This window comes from Phyllostomus discolor, chromosome 13 (genome assembly GCF_004126475.2).
Source record: "Phyllostomus discolor isolate MPI-MPIP mPhyDis1 chromosome 13, mPhyDis1.pri.v3, whole genome shotgun sequence".
In the NCBI taxonomy this organism is placed as follows: domain Eukaryota; kingdom Metazoa; phylum Chordata; class Mammalia; order Chiroptera; family Phyllostomidae; genus Phyllostomus; species Phyllostomus discolor.
The window spans coordinates 55,416,527-55,434,920 of NC_040915.2; the positions used below are offsets into that span (position 1 = coordinate 55,416,527).

At 41.8% G+C, this 18,394-nt stretch overlaps 1 protein-coding gene across 1 annotated transcript in view; it reads right to left on the minus strand.

Moving 5' to 3' along the window:
- The window catches only part of PITPNB (phosphatidylinositol transfer protein beta), a 65,674-nt gene that overhangs the window by 13,608 nt on the left and 33,672 nt on the right, over positions 1-18,394 (minus strand). The window contains 1 exon segment of the mRNA XM_028527570.2: positions 6,043-6,120. Coding sequence (XP_028383371.1) covers positions 6,043-6,120 — 78 coding nt within the window.

An 18,394-nucleotide genomic window follows, 5' to 3' on the forward strand; every position in this document is an offset into this window, starting at 1 on the left:
ATATTTTTTTTGCATTTCAGTTGCTTTTTTACCTTTCTTGAAATAATAAAGTATAATATGCAGAAAATGTTGTATATTTTCTTCCATCTCCAGGATTAATTTTGGTAAGTTTTTATTTAATGCACACTGATATGGCGGCTGTCACAATACAATCCAACAATGGTTTCGAATGAGGTTAAAGACAACTAAGTGCTACTGGAGCCATCTTATGGGAAAAAAACAAACTTTTCGGACAACCCTATACATGTCAACTCTCCATACACCTTTTTCTATTTAAAATGTATTAGGATGAAGATGGAATAGGTATATGCTACATTCAGCCGAAAGTAATACTTTGCAAGGACATAGACGTTTCTAAAAGACTCACTCTCCCTTCGTATTTTAATTTTTCAATTTAAGGCAGTCTGAATGCTCAATTTCAGCTGTTGATTTTGCAACATAAGTTTCCAACCCAGATCTCACTAAGCAAGTTAAAAATAAATGCACTGCTGGGGCTGTTGCCAGTGCATGCATCAGTAAATTCCAACACAAGATTACAGAATATATGTGAAGTATGTGTACTGTAATTTCAAGCAAAACCTGATTCCCCAACTCACAGCCATTCCCTCATCTCTGTTTAGATTTTGGTAGTCATTTTGATAGACCTATACTGGACATACATTCTTTGTAAGTATATGGCAAGCCCAACATTTGAATTCATTCATTTTCATTCATTTTGAGAGAGAGAGAAAGGGAAACAGAGTGAGGGAGAAAGAGAGAGAGAGAAACCTTCCATTGTTGTTCCATCTTATTTAATAGCATTCACTTGGCTGAGTCTTGGATGGTGCGCTGACTGGGGATTGAGCCCACAAACCTTGACGTATTGGGATGACACTCTAACCAGAAACATTGATTTATTATTTGGTTTAAGATAGTTAACTGGCATCCAGCAAATACTTACTCAGTGTCGACTACGAGCAAACATCTGTGCCAAGCAAGCTAAGTCAGACACAGAGCCTATGCTGAAAAACTCAGTGGAGTAATGTGGGAGAAAACAGGGGCCAGGGAAAGGGAGACAGAGTGAAACGGAAACCCCCCACCCTGACCCGAGACACACAAGTGCTGTGAGGTCATCAGCAAAGGCCTCCAGCAGGGTTCAGAGGCTGGAGATTCCTATCTGTCTGGGCAAATAGAAATGTTAAATGGAAGATGTAAATGTGAGATAAAGTTCAAAAGATTAAACTAATTGTAAGGTAAACTAATGTCACAAAAATAAGCAAAATGAAATTACGACAGGAAGCTTACTGCCTATGAGAAGATCATCAGTCACATTTTCCATGTCTTCAAACTTGGTATTTTTGTGGCTCACACCCAGTTCCTAATGAGACTATGACATGTGCTTCACGCTTGTGTCCATCACTCTAGGAGTGACACTTCATACAAGTGAAAACCACAAGTTCACCCTTCAAATGAAACTCATGAAGAACTCAGTTGTCTCTGACAGTGTCCGGAAGGAACTGGGCAAGAAGCCTGGCCTGCCAAAACACTTCACGGACCCGAGGTAAGACGCTTCATTTCTTCCGGCCCCAGTCCTTCAGTCCGCCTGAGAACAGAGGCATCTGGTTGCCCAGATAAGTCTAGAACTAAGCAGTATAGCTCTTGGGGCACGTAGTCTCCTGAAGACATGCAACAGCCCTTTTGGTAGCTTCTGCAGGAGCTAATAATGTATACGTGTTAAATACATATTTTTTTAAAAACTGAATTAAAAACCTAGTTGTCAAACCAGATACTCAAAAATAATCAGCCATGTTTTAAGATCTGTTTTATTACATATAATTCACAACGTGGTCTAATCAGAAACTAATTATTAAGCCTCATTATACCACCCACTACGGCTTTCAGATGTAGATTACAGGGAGGGAACAGCTTTTAAAATGTCTTCACATCCTTCCTGGGACTCGCAGCCACGTCCACATGAAGACACTCAGAACACCCTCCGTCCTCCTCCCTGGGTGGCTATCAGTAAGGGCAGTGCTCATTAGCCTCCTGGAGACTCCCTGTGCCACTTTCCAGCCAGTCCCTATTTCAAAGAGATTCCCCCATCTAGGTTTCAACTTTTCCCTCACCCCCCACTTGTATTCTACCAGTTGCCAGGAAGAGAAAGAAGTCTTGACAGTACGGCAGGAAATGCACTAGCAAGCCTGTAATCCATGAACACAGCTGCCCTCCACTGGCTTGGAGGGTCCAGAACGGCTCTTCCAGCAATTCTGAAAGGCTTCCAAAGTGTGGCCGGGCAGGTAAGCAGTATGACAAACTATTTTCAAAAGCTAAACTCCAACTGCCAGCGCTTCTGCTGACTGAGTTAACAACTCATGCAGAAGACAACTGGGGCTTGACTTTACGATCAGAAACAGCATACAACTGTTAGTATGGAAAGTAATACGATTACTAATAATACAGGAATAAACTGTTACCTGCACTCACCACTGTAAACCTACTTTTGCCCCACCAGGTATAAAGATAATATAAAAGTCACTGCAAGGTCTGAATCAACTTCTTCATCTGACTGGACCCCTTGCTCCCCACATTCAGACACTGACTGAGTCTTCTGAGACATGTCAAGCACTGGAAGGGCCAGATGCTCTGGCAAAGCCTCTTACACAGACCCTCACAGGCCTAATTTTTAACTATCATATATATGTAGACACAAAAGCCTAAGTCTTTGGAGACATCTGGGTTAAATGAAGAAGGAATGTGGCCTTGCCACAGGATAAAAATGACATCACAATTTTCAAAGGTGGTGTTTCAATTTGTTAAAACGACAACTCACCACATGAGAGGAAGCAAACTGGAAAACTAAAGGAATCCACATGAAAACTGTTTTTCATGGACTATCAGAATAGGTAGTCACACCAATGCCACAACACACACAAAGCGCCCCAAACACAAACAAACAGAGCACATACACACGTACACACACGCACACGCATGTGCAGTGCTACTGAGAAGCAAGACATTTACATCCACAGACACACAGTTCTGCCAGAAGCAAAATCTTTCTCAGGAGGTAAGTCGATCTCCCATTACTACACAGAGTCACTTAGTCAAGTGCTAAACACAAGTAACAAAATATATTCATGTGATCAGATTTGTAAAATTCTTTTTATCAGAGGGAAAATGAATATACAACTAAGGCCTGCATCTCTGTGACTAGTTTTTGAAAAATTGAAAGGATGCATCAAGCATCAGGCTAACAAACAGGTCTGTACCCTTACGTAACGTGTACAATATGAACGTGCCCCTGGCAACCCATGGTGCCCTGTTCCTGAAGACTTTCTGAACCGTGTGGCCTCCGCTTTAGGGCCGCCCCACACCAAGCACTCATTAAACACGGGAGCATCTGACCATGCCCAGATACCAGAACCAGGGATCCCCTAGACACTCGACAGAGAAAAGGAGTGTGTCATAAATAGGGTATCACAGATACTGATCTCATCAACAGCAAGAGATGATGAAAGCTGTTCATGCTGACAGCGGTAAGAGCTACCATTTATTGTGTGCTTCCTCTCTGCTGGGAACGTAACATTCATTCATTACTTCATTTAGTCCTCACACCAAGCTTCTGAGGTAGTTACACTATCATTCCCATTTTAGAGTTCTAAAGCAAAGGCTCAGAGTTTGGATTAAGTTATTTAAGTCACAGCTTGTGACAGATTCAGGATGGATTTTTAATGGATTTCCCTTAGTGCTACTGTCACCTGCAGATTTCTTGACCACTGGAAACATATGACTGGTGTTAATTGGGCGTGTCAAATTCTGGCAAGTATCATGACTACAGAGAACCACACAATTGCCATGATATGACACAGTATAAAAGGTGCTGACTGGTGAACTGGAATCGCTGGCTTAAGACCCAGAATCTGCTACACACCCAACGCCTTGCTCAGCTCTGCAACTAACACTGAACCAGGTGCTACAGAAATGTCAGGCGTCCCGCTGTGCCTCCTACAACTATTATCCGTGTTTCTCTAGCCAAGTTTCTCATCTATAAAATGAAGCAGTTGTATTTACCCCACAGGAAGGTCGTGAAGATTAAATACGACTTTGTATAGTGGCTGGCACCAGGGGAAAGTTTCTTTCCCCCTTTCCAGTCTGGTGCAGACAAGCAGTAAATACTGCAGTAATTCAGAAGGAAAACACCACTGCAGGGTAAGCAAGAAAAAGCTTCCAAGAGATCATGAAGTTTGCACTTAGCTGTGAATGTATTTCACAAGCTGTGCCAGGAAGGCGAGTTCTGCTGGGGCACACAGGAGGCCTCCAAAGCGGCTGTGAACTACCAGGCGAGCACTCACACACATGTTCTTCGACAGCCCTGGGTCAGCGGGGCCACAACGAGATGCCTTCTTCCTTTCTGCTTTAATTACCATATATTTCTTCCCTACTCTCATATTTCAGAAGTACGGAAACCTCCTGCTATCATCCTTCCCAGTGCTACCTTCAGTGCCATGATGAGTACATTTACTGACAAACACGGACAAGATCAAGTCGGTCGACGGGTTGCTATTTTTCTACGCTTTATTATCAGCTAGTCATCCTTCTTACTCTTTATTTCCTTCATAGGACTAGACAAATGGTTTAATTAGTTTATCCTGATTACCCTAGTTATTTCTGATCATGGTAATTCACTGAAATTTAGTTAAGCAGTAACTCAATTTATAAGAGTAGCTACATCCGCCATTATTTGGCTAAAGTTAACGATCAACAGGCAAATGGGCAGAAGGGTCTCACTACCAGCCAGAAGTCTCCTAGAGAAACAATAAACTATTGCTTAACACACACACACACACACACACACACACACACAATGGGGGGGTGACTCCTATAGTGCATCCCGAAACAATGTAAAATTCATATATTTCTAAAACCAAAACCTATTCTAGAATTTTAAATCATCATTAATCAATAATAGGAGACTAATCAGTGTTAGTTAAAAAGGTAAAAATCATAAATAAAGGAATCAAAATCACACTCCAAGTTCCTAAAAGGCTAGAAATCATGTAAAAGTCATATTGTCAAACTACTTCTGCTGCCTGTTATAAAAATTGGTGAGGAGTTCCCCCACTCTAAGCATAATAGCCCACCGTGTAAATGTTATGTAGCATTGCCCTTGAAGTTTACGCTTGAAAAACTGATCTGAAGAAAATTCAGTATTTTATCCACCTCCTGAGTCTCAACCGCACGTCCCTCACTCCCTGTGGAAGTAACGTCAGCTAGAGAGTTACTCCTTATTGGAGCAAGATGGCCTTTCGGAAGATATGGCAACCTTAGAGGTCACCTGCCACCTGTGTGCTGCTCCAGCACGGTGCTCCCTTTCGGAAGGCCACTGCTAAACCTCTGAAAAGAAAGGCTTCTCCTGTGACTCAGAGTGAGCTCTCAAATCCATAGCTAGAAATCTGGATTGGCGTAGGGGTGTTTTAGAAAGATCCATTACGGTAATTTTAGATCATGCACACTGAATTTGTTCCTTGCTCCGTAAATGGCATGTATCACTCCCTGGGTATTAGTTAAAAGTCTCCAGTCACAGCCATTAATTAAACTGGGAGAATCTTGAACTCTACCCCCCAGAGAACAAAAGTGAAAATAAGATAATTATGAATCATTTTCTTATAGAAAGAAAATCAGACTCGTTCTTCATTTTAATTGACATGCAAGCCAGTCCGCACAACAGTCTGATGCCCAAGAAGAGCTGCACTGTGGGCTACTTGTGGGGCGGTTACGGCAATCCTCTACCTGCAACCAGCAACCAGACAGGGTTTGTCAATGACCGGGACTAGCTTCAACATAAACAGACTCCTTATCAAGTAAAATTCTGTTGGGGAAAGTCTGCTCTGGACAGGTTTAAGTTGGCCAACTGCAAAGGGCTGGAAGTCTTCACCGCAAACAAAACTATTTGTGTGCCCCGCTATGTTTCACTGAAACGCCCGCCACCAGCTCTTCCAGACTCAAGACCTGTCAAGTGCTCTTGCCAAGACTCTGCCTGTCAGAAAGGTCAGCGTCCAGTACCTTCCAGTTGGGCCCCAAAGGGCCTCTCTTGGTCTTGACTGACTGGAACAGTGCTGGGTCTTCATCAGCTTTGTAGTCCTGCAAAGCAAAACAAAGTCAGAGGTAAAAGAAAGAAAAAACCAGAGAAAATTCTTTAACCTTGCCAGAAGAGTGCTTTGTAGCTAGTAGGACACGTGACAGAAACTTACTAGGCTTATTGTGCTTTTGCATAAAATAAAAGTAGAACAATGCTTCTCCATGACATTAAGTTTTCACTTTGGTTCTCTTTGTTTTAAAGTTTTACCTTAAGGCAAAATGACTACACAATAAAAAGCAGTAAGAGTCTTGACTAGTTGCCCACTGGTTACTGGATAACTATCTCTAAAACAAATCTTCTAACATTTTTCAACGGTTTCAGGATTTTGATACATGTATACTCACATTCAAGAAACAAAACATACCCATCCTGGTTTTGCCAATACCCACAGATGATAACATCGGATGAATTCCCGGCCAGAGAGCAACTGCTGCCACTAGGAACACAGATCAGAACTACTGACTCCACAGCACTTGCCATCTCTCCCACGGTTGGGTCTGTGGTGGGTACGTCAACTAGGAAGCCACCTTCTCCAAACCCTTGTCCAGAGAACCATGGAGTACACGTACCTTGGCTTCCTCGCGGAAGAGGCAGCCTTTGCACTCACGGTAGAATTTCACTGAGAAAGGAGGCAAGGGGGGAGTTGACGACTCCTTATGGGACCACCTCACTTATACCTCAAGTCACAGGGAACCACTCTAAAATTTAGGTTTTATGCCAGGTTCTAGTGTTTGTAAATTCTATTTCCCTTAAATACTCTTCCTGATAGAACCAGAAATGAATGAAGTAAATCTTTCTAAACCTGTCTGCTTTATAAAAGTTCTGTTGTCTTCATATATACACACATGCACACAATGTGCAGGAAGAAATAAAAAGTTACCTTTGGAGAGCTAAAGTTCAGGTTGAGATGAGTCGTAATAGTGACAATGAACAGAGATCAGCTGGTTAGTTGAAAATACTACACAGAGGAGCCCTTCCCTTCTCAAGCAGAACTTCTAACCCAGAGAGGTCTTTCACAGTACTTCTGGTCCCTCCACAGTCAATAGTGCCCACACAGTCAATAGTGCCCGCACAAGTCAATATTTAAAAAAATCATTGTTTCAGAGCAGAAATTGTCTAACCTTTTTCATCTCATGACTCACACAAACTAATTACTAAAATTCTGGAACACACAAAAAAATTCATTTTTTTGACAATCTAACAAAAGCAAAAAAAGATTAATTTTGATTCATTCACACCAGGCTAGTACTGTTGACTATTGTGAATTTTTTTTATTTGACAATCTAAGGGAAAAGAGGTCAGTGTCCCTGACTAAACAGTCAGGTACTGCATGCTTTAAAAATTCTTGCACACTGGTTCGAAATGGCTGTTCTAGAGATTAAGCGCTGAGTTTATGATCAAGTATAAAACAAATTTTCACAAATCAGTGAAAACATGGGGAGCAGCAGCCAATCAAGACTCAACAGCTACTCAGTAAATGCTTATGACACGTAAATAATTCCTAAAGAGGAAGTTACAAATAACATATATGAGGAAGGAAAAAATGTGAGGTTCGGGTGCAAAACAAAAACCAAACTTTAAAAATACCCAGGTAAGTATATGACCTTGAACTAGAAGCCTGTGTCAAGGTAGTCTAAGAAGCTATAAAAAGGTCCAACAATGGGCTAAAATTAGTACACACGCAAACTTAGCAGGCCACACAGGGTCTGTTTAAAACACGCAACACGGTGCAGCCACAGGCATCAGGTCAGTCCGTATTGTCCGGGAATGAGACGCTGGAATGAACCGATGGCAAGGGCTTGGACGGCCACGGTTACTTCATGTGTCCATCACCAAGTAATGGACCCATCAGCAGACGGGTCAACTGCTGTTAGCTAAAATGAATTCTGAAACTCTTATTTCAAACCACACCCTAAAAATTAACAACTTCATTGGTGACTGAGAAAAGAATCAACTGCCCAGGGGTGGTCTCTCAAGACCTGGATCAGGTGAGAAACTGGCCATCGTGCTAAGAGAGAATCATGGAATTCCAAAAACATTTTCTTCTAGGTCAGAGGCTTAGAATTAAAGCCCAGAGACCAGCTCAGTTTTCCCCAAAGATGACAACATTTAACATCACTGTTAAATAATCCCTTTTGATATCATCTCCCTTAAGCAAGGTCTATTCATTCATCAGCCACCATGTAGAAGGGAGTGCACAGGATGCTGAGACGTACTCTTAAGGGGCAGGGAGAACCAACACCTGGTTCTTGCTTTTAGAAAGCCACAGTCCTGTTGAGAGAAAGACTGAGAGGCAAACCAAGAAAAGGCAGCTGACAGCCCAGGGAGTCCCCGTCAGCTGCTAACAGAATGGAGAGAATTATTACTCAGAATGAAAACCAACCAATACCAGCCAAGGATATCTATTTTTAAAATGAGTTTTAACATTATGCTTAAAAGTAGGAAAATCTTATTGCTAAGCTGCATTGCATTAAAATTATTTACGATTAAATCTTAATTATCTGCACAATGCCCAGGGGCCTGGCTAGTTAGTTTTCATCCCATTTGAGGGAAAATACTTTCTTTTTTCCTTTTTCACTAACTGGCATGTGACCTCATTGTGTGATGTTCACATTTTTTTTTAATTCAAAATCTAAAATGTTATAGAGCCTCACATGAGTTGAACAGTAAGTACCACATTTCCTAAGTCTAAGCAAGGATGCTCCATTATTTTATATATCATTAAGAAGGAAAACATTTCAGCCAATAAAATATGCTTTAACTGAAAGACAAACCCTGATTCTGAATATAATAAAATGAGGGGAAAATCAAGGGAACGTGAATCTTAGAATGTATGAAATAGAGGCTGCAGAACTACCTCTGTGCATCATAAATTTGCCCGTGCCAAGAGAGAAAGAAACAAATCCACAACACAAAGCGTACACAGTTATCAGGAGGGCTAAAGGATAAAGACCACTGATGGAATACACCAAGGACAGTACATAAACCAAGAAACAACTTGGTCCAAATTGTGGCCAGCATAAATTATTCTCATATAAGGGTAAATTAATTCAGGGGGGTGACTCATCCCAGGAGATGGACCTATGTATGATTATGGCAGCAGTTAAGGTAAAAATTCAAGTGGATGGATTACACGGACTTCTCTGACAAAACCCCTTCTCCTTTCTAAACCCAGCTCCGTATCAACTTCAGATTTTCAGTACCTACTTGACACAGATTAATTAACCAAAGACCATGGAATGACACTTTAAAACTTCGCCACTCTGGGACTTCCGGGCAAGATGGAGGTGTAGGTAGACATGCTTCGCCTCCTGGCACAACCGCAAAGAGAATTACAACTAAATCTCAAAACAAGTACCACCCAGAACTGTCAGAAAATCAAACTGTATGGAAGTTCAACAACCACGGATTTAAAGAAGCCGCATTCATCCGGACAGGCAGGAGGGACGGAGATGTGGAGACGAGGTGTGGCACGGACAGGGGCTGCAGAACGGGCACAGGCAGTCCCACATTCAAGTGTGGTGGAGAAAAGTCAGGAGGGCTACCTTGGGAGCGAACGAGCCAGTCCCAGGCCAGTTCCAGCACTGGGAAGATAAATCCCCATGGCTTCTGGCTGTAAAAACCAGTGGGGATTGGAACAGCGGAAGAAACTGGGATTTTCAGGAAACTTTTTTAAAGGGCCCACACAGTCTTAAAACATAAGTAAACCCACCCACTCTAGGACTTAACACCAGGGCAACCTGGGAGGGTACCAGTCACATATGGGGAGTGGGTGAAGTGACTAGAAATGGGGCAAGTGCCCGGCAAACTCTTAGAATCCAGGCAGCCTCACAGTCCCCTCTCTGATCCCTCCTCCACACAGAGCCACAAAGTAGTGAAGCAGGTTGCCCCACCCTGGCCATCTCCGAAGGCTCTGCCCCACACAATTCCCTAACAGAATCATGGGTATGGAGATCATTTGGAGGGTTATCAGCTGGGAGGGAGAAGGGGGAGAAGGGGGTAAAAGGTACAGGGATTAAAAAGCATAATTGGTAAGTACAAAATAGACAGGGGGATGTTAAGAATACTAAAGGAAATGGAGAAGCCAAAGAAGTTATGTGCAAGACCCATGGGAATGAAGTAAGGAGGAGGGATTGCTGGAAGGAAGAGGGGTACTGGGCAGAGGGGGGAAGAGGGAGAAAAATTAGGACAACTGTAATAACATAATCAATAAAGCATACTAAAAAAAAAAAAAAAGAAAACTGCAAACAGGCCCTTGCTGGGTAGCACAGTTGGTTAGTCATCCCTATACACCAAAGTTGCAGGTTCAATCCCCGGTCAGGGCACATGCAAGACTCAACCAATAAACGCACAAGTAAGTGGAACAACAAACTGATGTTTCTCTTTCTCTCTCAAACCAATAAATAAAATAAAGTTTTTTTAAGGAAAAGAAAAAAAAAAAAAACAATCTCTCCACTCTGGACCTAACTAACACACTGTTCCACACAGTACACGTCTGAGCCTTCACTATCACTGCCACTTGTTCCCTGGATACTTTTCTGAACCATGGGTTCACAGAATTAGAGAGCTGAACTAAACCCTGAAGACCATCCAAGCCGCCTCATTTACAGACAAGGATGCCAGAGTCCAATAAGGAGATGGATAGGGTTCACCTAGGACCTCAACACAAGGCTTCTTAGCCTCTGTCCTGGGCTCGTTCTGGCACACCACACAGCAGAGGGGGCACAAGGGTGTCTACAAATGCCAGATGAGCAAAAGCACATTTCAAAAACACCAAAACGCAGCAGCATCAGACACCAAAGTGGATTTTACTATAAGAAATGAGTGCATGCCTATAAAATGTATAAAACATACATATACATGTAAAGCTAATTCTTCTTTCCTCAGCTTTTTCTCTTGACTATAAAGCAGCAAACATTAAAGATATACTGAAAATGTAACAAAACCCAATTATTAACAATAGCACTTTAATCCTGACATATGAGAATAATGCATCTTGTCAAAACCTAGGAATTTTAGGGCTTTTCTGTTAGTTTGAATGCGTAAATGTTTAATCGGTTGAATTAAGTAGCAAGATATTAAAAAGCAGGAAGCAGGTGTAGTTTTAACCACCTCGGTTTTGTATTTCTGTAACAAACATTTAATTTGTTGAACAGTATCTTCTTTGCTGCGATGTATTGTTAGGTATCTAGTTCGGTCTTTCTGTATTTGAAAACTGGCCGATTTATATCCGTGTCACAATGAACAAATATATTCCTTCATGTATGACAGTTTCAGCATACAGAATGCAACCTCAGCTACCAATTATAGCTGCAAATGAGCAATAGTGTGGAATGAGACAGCCTGCTGGCTTTGTTAGTATTCTGTCTCCTTTGGGATCCCAAGGGGAAAGGGAGCCTCTGATGAAGAGAAGCCCTTGGCTCATGGTTTATTGTGCTTGCCACCAGCTGCAGACTTCTCATCTCATTAGTTCTTTTAGAATACTGTGGGTGAAGACAGCTGTAGCCTACTTGAGTCTTCAGCTCCTGGGTATTCTGAAGGCTGAATTTGCTATGCATTTTCTGTAATCCTTGGGAAAAAAAAAAGCAAGCAAATTCACTAGGCCAGGGAAACGTATTTGTAAAATGAGTTTTAAAATCATGTTTAAAACTAGAAAAATCTTATTGCTAAGATGCACTGTGTTTAAAGATTTTTATGATCAAATTTTAATTATCTGTATAATGCCCAGAGGCCTGGCCAGGATAAGAGCTTCTTAAAACCATCATTATCAAGTTAGGTGTAAGGTCCCCAGACACTGCTCGCTCCACTGATACTAGTGCCTGAACAACAGAGAAACACAATGGTATCAGCATACGGTAGACTCGGATTAGTGTTAACATAACTTTATTTAATTGAAGACTCTTACTTAAGTAAGAAAAGAAGCAAGTGCAAGTCAAGACACCCTTTGGAGAACACATAAAGTATAATATGGTAAATAAATGAATTACTGAATCTCCAAGCTGGAGTCACAGAATATATTCAATTGATGCTTTTAAATACCTGTTTTCTGTCACTAGAATACAAAAGTTGTGCTGCCTCTTGGGTGCGCATCTGTTCTTCACTATGGCTCTCAACAAAAACCAGATTCATTTGAAGACAAAGAATATTAGTTTTAAGAATCTTTAAGCACAGTGGCTGTTCCCCAAAAATCAAGTATAACTTGCCAAGACAACCTACCTGTCCTTGAGCCTAGATTTAACTCATGCTTCTGAACGGGGAAGTGAGTAAGAGGTGGGGGCAGGCTGGTAGGAGTGTCTTGACAGCTTGTGGAAAAAAAGGAATGAACTCCAGACACCAGAAACTGCTTCAAGAACCATGCGTAGCTTCCCACAGGTGAGGCTAAATGTAAACTAAGGAAAAATGTCCCCAAACACAAGTGTTAGCAACTCCTGGACACCTGCTCATAACGGAGCACCAGCACCAGCCCCCCCGCCCACAAAGGAGAAACGATTCTACAAGATAAACATAAAAACTTGAGAGAGATATTAGGATCCTGAAACCTGCTGTAAAATGCTTTCCTTTAGCATAACATGATTAATTGGATGTCTATCCAAATAGCTCAAAGATAACCACTAAGTTTAAAATGCACAAGGATGGCTGCTCAACTTAGCGAAGCTTATTTCCTCTAATCACACCCTAAAAATAAAGACCAGGATGGGGAAAAAAGGTGAGTTAGCTATAGGTAAGTATCAAATACCATTTATGAGCACTGCCCTGCATTTTTCAGTACTGTGGCACTCAGAATACAAGGGACTCCTGGATCCCGCCACCACTGACCCTAGTGCATAACTAACCGGAGCCGACAAAATTCAAGCCAGACTCCAAAGGGGAACCCTATTAGTAAAAAATGTTCACATTAAAATTTGCAGGTAACAGAGGTGTAAAGAGAAGTAACATTTACTAACTTGTTTAAGAACCTCACTTGAACAGTTACTTTCAAATAAACAGCTTTCATTTCTATTTTTAATTACATTTCCCCAATGACTCCTTACCGGTTCAGGTTCCCACTGAGTACCATTAATATAGTATAAGTAAATCTCATTAATTCAGGTCCTACCACCTTGGAATTCATAATAATTTGGACAGGGGCTGGACTGAAGTTTATCTTTGCATGATCTATGAAAAAAGGATTTGCTACACAAATTAATAGAGTAACAAGATCTCAGGAGGGCTGTTTAAACAGTTCAGAAGTGTTTTAGAGCAATTCAGAAGCATTCATTTGCATATAATTATTATGCTAATTACAAATCATTCTTATCTATTCATTAAAGCAGATTCCCAAAGGGCCACTAATTGTCAGTAACTTGTTGGCCTAGTTTCTGTTACTGAATGTACCTCAGAGGAACAAAACTGCATTAAAAATATTCTCTAATTCAGCCTTCTCATTAATCCTTACTGGCTTTCCACCAATGAATCCTAAAAGCTGAATTTTTAAACTTCACTGAGAACAGAGAAATACAATCAAACCTACACACCCAAACAGAACACTTTTTTGTAATCTTTCTAGCCCCACAGAGACGCTAAATAGAGACGTGGAGAGGGGGTAGGGGGAGGGGTGTGGATGGGGGTGAGCCTGGTGGACAGGGGAGCGGGGCAGAAGCTATCCACAGAGCTCTGCGCTAAAAGGAGGCCATGGCCTAGGGCACCGCTAGGCTAGAGCACACCAGGCCAGTCCCCGCTTCCATTCTTTCTCACGTTGTCCGGAGCACAGCCAATGACAGCCAACACTGTCATGTTTATCCAGGCGGACCTCCAGAGCCTTCAGAACATTACAGATTAATAGAAAAAGAAAGAATTGGGATTTCAGCTATGAAAAGAGGTTACAACCAGAAGCCTGACATGACAGACTCCACATTCCACAGCGAGGCAGGAAAACCAACTAGTTCTGCTCCAGAAGAGGTGGGCAGGTGAAGCAAAAAGGACAAAGTCCTCAGAGGACAGACACAGGGGTTCCTAGACAGCCCAAGACGGCGGGCTACTCTTCAGGGTAGGTGGGCTACTGGTCTGGATAAGCCAGTGTTTCAGGCACAAATATTCAATATATTTATTACTGTAATAATGTATTTATTAATACCACATTTATATATTTATATACCATTTAAAAATGAACATAAATCTTGACACCAATGAAATGTTTTAACATATTAACAAGCCAATTTTGCTAAAGGTGCTTGTTAAACTTTATTTTATTTTTTTAAATATCTTATTTATTTTAGAGATGGGAAGGGAGAGAGAAAAAGAGGGAGAGAAACATTAATGTGTGGTTGCCTCTCACTCGCCCCCTATTGGGGACCTGGCTTGCACCCAGGCACGTGCCCTGACTGGGAATCGAACTGGTGACCCTTTGCTTCGTAGTCTGGTGCCATACCAGACTACGAGCCATTATTTATTTTAAAACTAAATCATGTATGTCTGAAATGTAAGTAATACGTTTAGGACAGTTTTACTTAACACAAGATGTCTTTATTTCCTTAAATAAAAGTAGATTGTAGAACACAGGACATTAAACTCCTTTAACTCAAATGAGGGGTGAGGGGGGTGGGGGGGGAATGTCCTATTTAAAATTCATAGGTCGAGCCCTCTCCAGTGAAATGTCCATGTTGGTTAAGGGTCTGGCCTTCAGACAAAGAGGCTCCCAAGTCCCAGGACCCCATTTAACCCACAGAACTAATTTAACAGACATTAAATAGGACATAATTGCAGGGAAAAGAAATAAACATTTTTTCAACAAGAGCAAAATCCAGTAAGAATTATTCTTGCTACTATTTTTGGAGAACTTCCTTTAGAAGGCCCAGTACTTAGATGCTGCTCTGTCGATACCCAGGCTAACCATAATACTTTACTGCAAAAAATAAAAAATAAAAGTGTTATATTTTGGGTTCGGGGTTGTAGTGAAAAGGTGTTTTCTGCAAAACATGCTTATACACACACACAAGAAAAAATTTAAAACCCTTGCTAAGAATTACGAAAGCACGAAATAAGCAATATGTTATCATCCCCACAAGAGGGCACTGCCATCTAACTATGTCTTCAAATATATGGGACATTCCATTCTCTAAATCCACTTACTGATGCAAATATTGTAATTGTTCCAAAAGTACTTGACCATGTAAGGCAGCAGAAGACAGTGGGAAACATTTTTACATTTCTTTTTAATAAGAACCATGCTAACATTTATTTGTATCTTCTTTGAGGATGGGGGAAAAACCTCTGTAACTACTACAAAGGATCTTGACAATGGTTTGCTTCCTAGCATAGCAAAGGCAAGATGCGAAAAGCATTTGGCAAGTGAAAATTTCTTAGGCAAAAACAAAATCACTGCTACCTCAAAAGTTGTATTTGAGTTGTTCTGTTTTGTTCCTGAGATCAAGGAGGCTCCTGTTACAAGTTAGGAGCTGGGTCGCAATTCTCACACTTTCATAAAGAACTTTTGGGGCTCTGATACACACACACCAGGGACAAGTTACAAACTGTTAGGACAGAAATGAATGTCTAGGTTCATTTTAATGGCAAAAAGAAGAGGGACTCTACTAGACTGAGTGCCTGCTCATGCCAAAAAGAACTTAAGAAGCATTTGGCAACCACGGACTCTCCTTGGACTTGCTGGGTCTCAGCCACAGACTTAATAAACAAAAGCTCTTTTCAGGGCTGAGGACTGGGTAGCCACAGCACAGCTCTGAGAAGCAGAAAGCCCTTCTTAGGAAGTAAGCAGCAGCAGCTGGAACAAAAGTAACATCTGAAAGCTGTGAGAGAGAACTAGAGCCACGGTCAGAGCTGACTATTTAAGGTTATCATCTAGCAAAGGTTAATTTAAAAGATCTATCAGGTTGACCCATTAAGAAAAGGTCATTTTCAAAGTTCAAATGCTGACAAATACGAACAATTTCACACAGTCTCATCTAATATTTAATTTCCTAGCCAGATTTCATCATGTTTTAATTTTCACGACAAAAAAACTAATCTTATAAAGATGGTTTAGAGAGTATATTTAGAAAGCACATTTCTTTAAAATTAGGGAGTTTTTTTCTAAAGGCGGCGCAGTACGCATGTGTTGCCAAGACCATCTATTCAAGTGCGTGACATCTGGGCACTGTCTCACAGAGTCTGATCAAAGGGAAAGACGTGCCCGAACCCTTCCTCCAGCACAGAAAACAAGGGCTGCTTAAGGTGTGACCAAAACTTGCACGCCTAAATAAATTAAAACAAGTTTCATCAGCTTTCCAAGGCTGACATTTGGGGAAAAGTTCTTTAAAGCGCAGTAACTTTAAAACAATTCACACTCACGGCTTAAAACAATTAAAAAGCGTCAGGCTGTTCAACACTCACATAATGGAATGGCAGTTCAAAGTGAAACTACCTAAACGAATGAAAAAGGAGGAAGCCTTACGTGTTTGCTCTCAGAAAATCAGGTCCTGCTTAGAGCATTTCTGCTCTCAACTAAATTAGGACATTGTTCTTTCTACCAAAACATATTCACCCAACAAATGGATCATATCAAAGAACAAATGGTCATCGCTAGAAAGGATAAGCAAAAAAGCACAAACTTTAAAAGCCAATTTGTTTTCTTTGACATCACAATCCTTCAATTGGTGATAGTGGGACTTCCACAAGAGGCTCAGCTGCGCAGCGGAGCCGAGCCCAACAATCCTATTACTGTCTTTTGACGTACAATTAAATTGGCAGGGGCTCTTTACTTAACAAAGTACAAAACTCCAAACCTCCCAGCCCTGGCTAGCCTTTGAACCCAGACTTTGGCTGCAGCCTGAAGCCCAGCACTGGCATTTATCAGTTGAGAGAGGGAAGCCCTTCAGAGGAGGGGCACTCAGCACCGCCACGCTACATAAGCAACGGCTGGAGCAAAGGAACACTCAAGTCATTTAGAAACACTTTAACTGTTCACTGATTAAGAATCTTGCACTCTCTTCAGACAGATACAATTATTCCTTTATTTGGAAAAATAGTTACCATACCATCACAGAGCAAATACCAAGTCCTAAGAAATGCTTACTAGGTCAAGAAAATGTAGGAGTGGTGTTCGCTATGAGTACCCCACACCACGACAACTTGGGGCCTCCAACCCTTTCATCGTAACTGCACATATGCAAATTTCAAACTGCACCAAGCTCAGGAGTTATGGGAGGAGGTGACTGAAGGCCTCTGATGAAAACTGCTATTTTGGGAGACTATGAAAGATGGATGCAAGAGCAGGCAGTTGCTGGTTTTAACTGAATTAAGAATGAGTCCCGGCTCCCCTTCCACTGGTTACGTGGCCCAGGGATCGTTATGGCGCTCTTCTGGGCTCAAAGTCCTTAGTAAAAGTAAAGTTGAAGTGAGTGTTTTGGACTGTGGCCTCCAACTGAGGTAGGAGATAGTCAGGAAGGAGGAACCTCCAGAGGTGCCCAGGGCTAAGATAAAGAACATGGATACAGGACAGAGACCCTGTTCTAAGACTGGTTGTTCCCGTTTTCTAGAAAAGCAGTGAATCACGATAAATCATGAACGCACCTGCGCAGAAGATGCTACATGACCCCTGCTTCATTATAATAAATTAACATTGTGGGACCCCTTTCTCCAGTGGCCAATCAAGGAAAATCATGGGAGACCACATGCACAGTAGCTTTAAAGTAATACAACTACTTGTACATGAGTAACAAAAGCCCACCAAAACTAGCCAGGAAATACCCGCCCTGTAAGAATAGAATCCCTCCAGCCCCTGAGGTCAATCTCTGCTCGGAGTTGGCCCACTCCCATGTTCTGTGCTTTCTCTCTCTTTCTGCTATAAACTCCCTGTGTGTTCGATTCAATTCTTTGTCCACAATCACCAAGAACCTGGTTACCTCTGCCCACCTAGGACACAACTGAGATTCCTTCTGCTCCCCAAATCCTAGAAGGACACCCCTCTACACTCTTCACCACTGACAGTGCAGCACAGCATGTCCCAAGCGAGAGCACACAGGAATCGTCTGGAGAGTGAGCTGAACAGAGGAGACGGGGAGGGTTGAGAAAAGGCATTTCTAACAAGCTGCCTGTGGGCTGACCTTGCTTAAAAGGAAAGGGGCGCAAGCCTTTAGGCCTGAGTCCCAGACACAATGCTCCCCAGAGGGCCTCAAGGGCCCTAAAAAGAATCTTAATTTCCAAGGACTAATGAGGAGATCCAGCCCAAAACAGGGATTCACACAGGTGCAGACCCTGCCTCGTGGCCATGGTGGGGGTGTTCTCTAAAGGAGACCAAACACA